A 3,527-nucleotide genomic window follows, 5' to 3' on the forward strand; every position below is an offset into this window, starting at 1 on the left:
GTGTGGTGGCGTGATCTGGGAATGGTGTGGGATATGTGGGTGTAGGAGCAGGGGTGGGGTATGTGGGAGGGGTGTGGTTGGAGGGAGTATCAATGAAGAGAGAGGTGGGTAGGAGTAAAGAAAGGAAGTAGATGTCAGAGAAAGAGAGGAGAGGTGAGGTGGGTAGGAGTAAAGAGAGGAAGTAGGTGCCATGAAGAAAAGAGAGGAAGGGAGTCAGATGAAGAAAAGAGGGGAGTTGAGCCCATGTGGCACAAGGGAGTGAAAAGAGAAGGTGTGTGTGTGTAAAATTAATATAAACCCACAAGATCCACTCCCTGGGAAGTTATTTTCTTTCACTCCTGGAAAATGTTATATCTTTTCACGACATTTCTTTCCTGTTCTTTATTTGCATCTCAAGTATAATTTTTATGAATGCATTTCATTTTAGGATACTGTTGAATATGTTGTGTTTGGTAGTAATGTGGAAAAATGTAAGCTATGTAAAAATCTTAAAACTGCATCAACATCTCCTAAAAAGATTAATCGAGCCCAACAAACCAGACAACCTGAAGAGGTCAACCTTACTAAACAGGAACAGGTGGGTGTTTATATTGTGATATATTTCATCTAACTGTGTCCATTTATTATTTAGTTACCAAGTTGATATATCATCACTTAATGTTCACTTTATCATGTTCGCACGGATAAGATAGAATTTGTTGATGCCAATTTTCTATGGTTGAATGGTTTCCTATTGCCAACCCGCAACTCTCCTCTGTTTAAAAGCAAGATAGTATTTCATCATAGAAAACAGAACATAAACAGTATTGCTTGTATGATGGTGACATTCAATTGCAATTATCACATGATGCCAAGACAAGAGTACAAATACACATGCATGTGCATGCACACACAGCCACACATGCACACATACATGCATGCACTCACACACACACACACATGCACACATGCATACATACGCACACACACACACACACACACACACACACACACATATGATAAGGTCCTTTCCGGGGGCTGATCATAAATGTCTGCACAGAGTGCAGCTTTTAAGCTAGTAATTTATATAACCGTTTCTTTTTAGGATAATGTTAATTATACAATGGCTGGTAGAAGGATGGAAAGATGTAGGATATGTAAAAATTTTAAAGTTGTTTCAACATCTGATCCACCTAAGGAGATCAGTCAAGCCCAAGAGACCAGAGAACCTAGAGAAATTGACATAGACCTTGCTAAACAAGAACAGGTAGGTTTATATTACATTTTATTCTGTATCCAGGTAAATATAGTTATCATGATCTCTCTCTCATGTTTGTATATATATCATCATCATCATTTAACATCTGCTTTCCATGCTGGTGTAGGTTGGGTGGTTTGACAGGAGCTGGCCAGGCAGAAGACTACACCAGACTTCTGTGTCTGTTTTGGCATTGTTCTTACAGCTGTATACCCTTCCTAATACCAATCACCCAACAGTGATGGCATCAGCACAGGTGAGATCAGTTTTGGCATGATTTTTACTGCTGGATGCTTTTCCAAATGCCAATCACTTGAAAGTGTGGACTGGATGCTTTTTATGTGGTACCAGCACAGGCAGGGTCACCAAGTAACTTGCAAGACAAGGAACCTTTGAGAGAGGAACCTTTTAAACATTAAATGGCTATGGGGTGGGGACAGGGAGTGGTCCACCAGAATAAAGTAGTAATCAAAGGGGACCATAGGTGAAAAATGGTTGAGAACCATTAATCTAGAGGTTCCCTCATTGCATCTTTATGTTGCTGTTGTTATTGTTGTTGTTTAGCCTTAGGTCATTTCTGATCATGCAGACTTTTGATTAAAAGGCATTCCAGTTGTGTCCATCACACCTTTCTATGTGTTCCAGGCACAATGTCTCAAAGGTGACATTACTAGAGTATCCTGCTTTAAAAAAGGAAATGTGTGATTTGAGGGAGTTGGCTTCTTCTTCAGGCAAGTTATGCCTCCATGTAGGAGCTGGAAATGTCATGGATACTCCTCTTATTTCTCAACTATATCATGAACTACACACTCACAATCCAAATGCACACACACGTGTATGTGTGTGTGTGTGCGTGTGTGAGACTGTGTGCGTGCATGCATGTCTGAGTGTGTGTGTGTGTGTGTTTGTGTCTGTGTCTGTGTGTCTATTCATAGCCATATATTTAACCTTACTGTAGAATGTTTAAACCACCAAGATTTCTTATTTGTAGAATAATTTCAAAAAGAAATTTGTAATTTAAGGAAGTTGGCTACGATTCCTAGCAAGTTATACCTCCATGTAGGAGTTGTAAATGTCATGGAGACACCTCTTACTTCCTAACTACATCATGAAATACGCAGTCACAATCCAAATACACACACACGTGTGTGTGTGTGTGTGTGTATTTATTAGCAATAGTCATGAGACAGAGTGCCTACAGATAAGTTGTAAATATATTTACATGCATAGCCATATATTTAACCTTACCGTAGAATATTTAAACCATCAAATCTCTCTTCTTAGAACGATTTCAAAAGGAACTCAACTTAATTTCATCTGGTTGCTACCAGCTCATCACCTGTATTAACTTTATCTCTTCTATAAATTTTCACTCGTCTCATTTTTCATAATGAGCTTTAACTCTGTGTTGAATGCATTGCTTAAACGAACAGACAAACTGGTTATGACTGTGTTGTTCAATATTGTAGAGTTCTGATTGTTTAACTATATTTTTCTAATATATCTACTTGTAAATTCATTTGCATCTCAAGTATAATTGATATACCTGTGATTCTTTTTAGGATACTGTTAAGTATGTAGTGGCTGGTAATAAGATGGAAAGATGTAAGATATGTAAAAAGTTTAAAGTTGCTTCAACATATGCTTCACCCAAAGAGATCAGCGAACCCCAAGAGACCAGGCAACCTGGAGAAATTGACATAGACCTTGCTAAACAAGAACAGGTAGGTTAATATTATATTTTATCTCTATCCAGATAAACGTAGTTATCAAAATCTCTCTCTCATATATCTATACATATAGATTTGACATGGGCGACTCTTTCTTGTCTTCGGATTCACGGTCAAACAGCTGGGTGGAATTGTGCGAAAAATTTCACAGATGCCCCCATGGTTACCTAGATAATCTACTATAATAATACTCTTGTGTTTATGAATGAGAAATGAAGGGGTGATAGATGAATAAGGAAGGAAGGGGTGATGTCATACTTGGTAGTGGGATGATGAAATTGTATGCTGAAAAAAATAAATCAAACAGTGTTTCAACTCTGTGTGAATATACGTTTGTGTATGTAAAAGGGGAGGGGGGTATGTGAATGTGTGTGTGTGTGTGCATGTGTGTGTGTGTGTGCGTGTGTGTGTGCATGTCCACGTGCAATGGAAATAGGATGGTTCATCTTTGTTCGCTTAGTATTTGGGTTTATTTTTTGATTCGATTGAATCTTGGTTGGTTTCTCTTTTTGTTGGTCAGTTATTTTAGCGTTTTGACCGAAGTCACTCTAAAATTGTCT

At 38.3% G+C, this 3,527-nt stretch overlaps 1 protein-coding gene across 1 annotated transcript in view; it reads left to right on the plus strand.

The window, feature by feature from the left end:
• LOC106876992 (uncharacterized) overlaps window positions 1-3,527 on the plus strand; it is a 46,125-nt gene that overhangs the window by 28,469 nt on the left and 14,129 nt on the right. Inside the window, exons 10-12 of the mRNA XM_014925769.2 lie at window positions 428-577; window positions 1,085-1,246; window positions 2,800-2,961. Of these exons, the coding sequence (XP_014781255.1) occupies window positions 428-577; window positions 1,085-1,246; window positions 2,800-2,961 (474 nt within the window). The remainder of the gene's footprint in view (window positions 1-427; window positions 578-1,084; window positions 1,247-2,799; window positions 2,962-3,527) is intronic.

Source organism: Octopus bimaculoides, chromosome 11 (assembly GCF_001194135.2).
Source record: "Octopus bimaculoides isolate UCB-OBI-ISO-001 chromosome 11, ASM119413v2, whole genome shotgun sequence".
Lineage (NCBI taxonomy): Eukaryota > Metazoa > Mollusca > Cephalopoda > Octopoda > Octopodidae > Octopus > Octopus bimaculoides.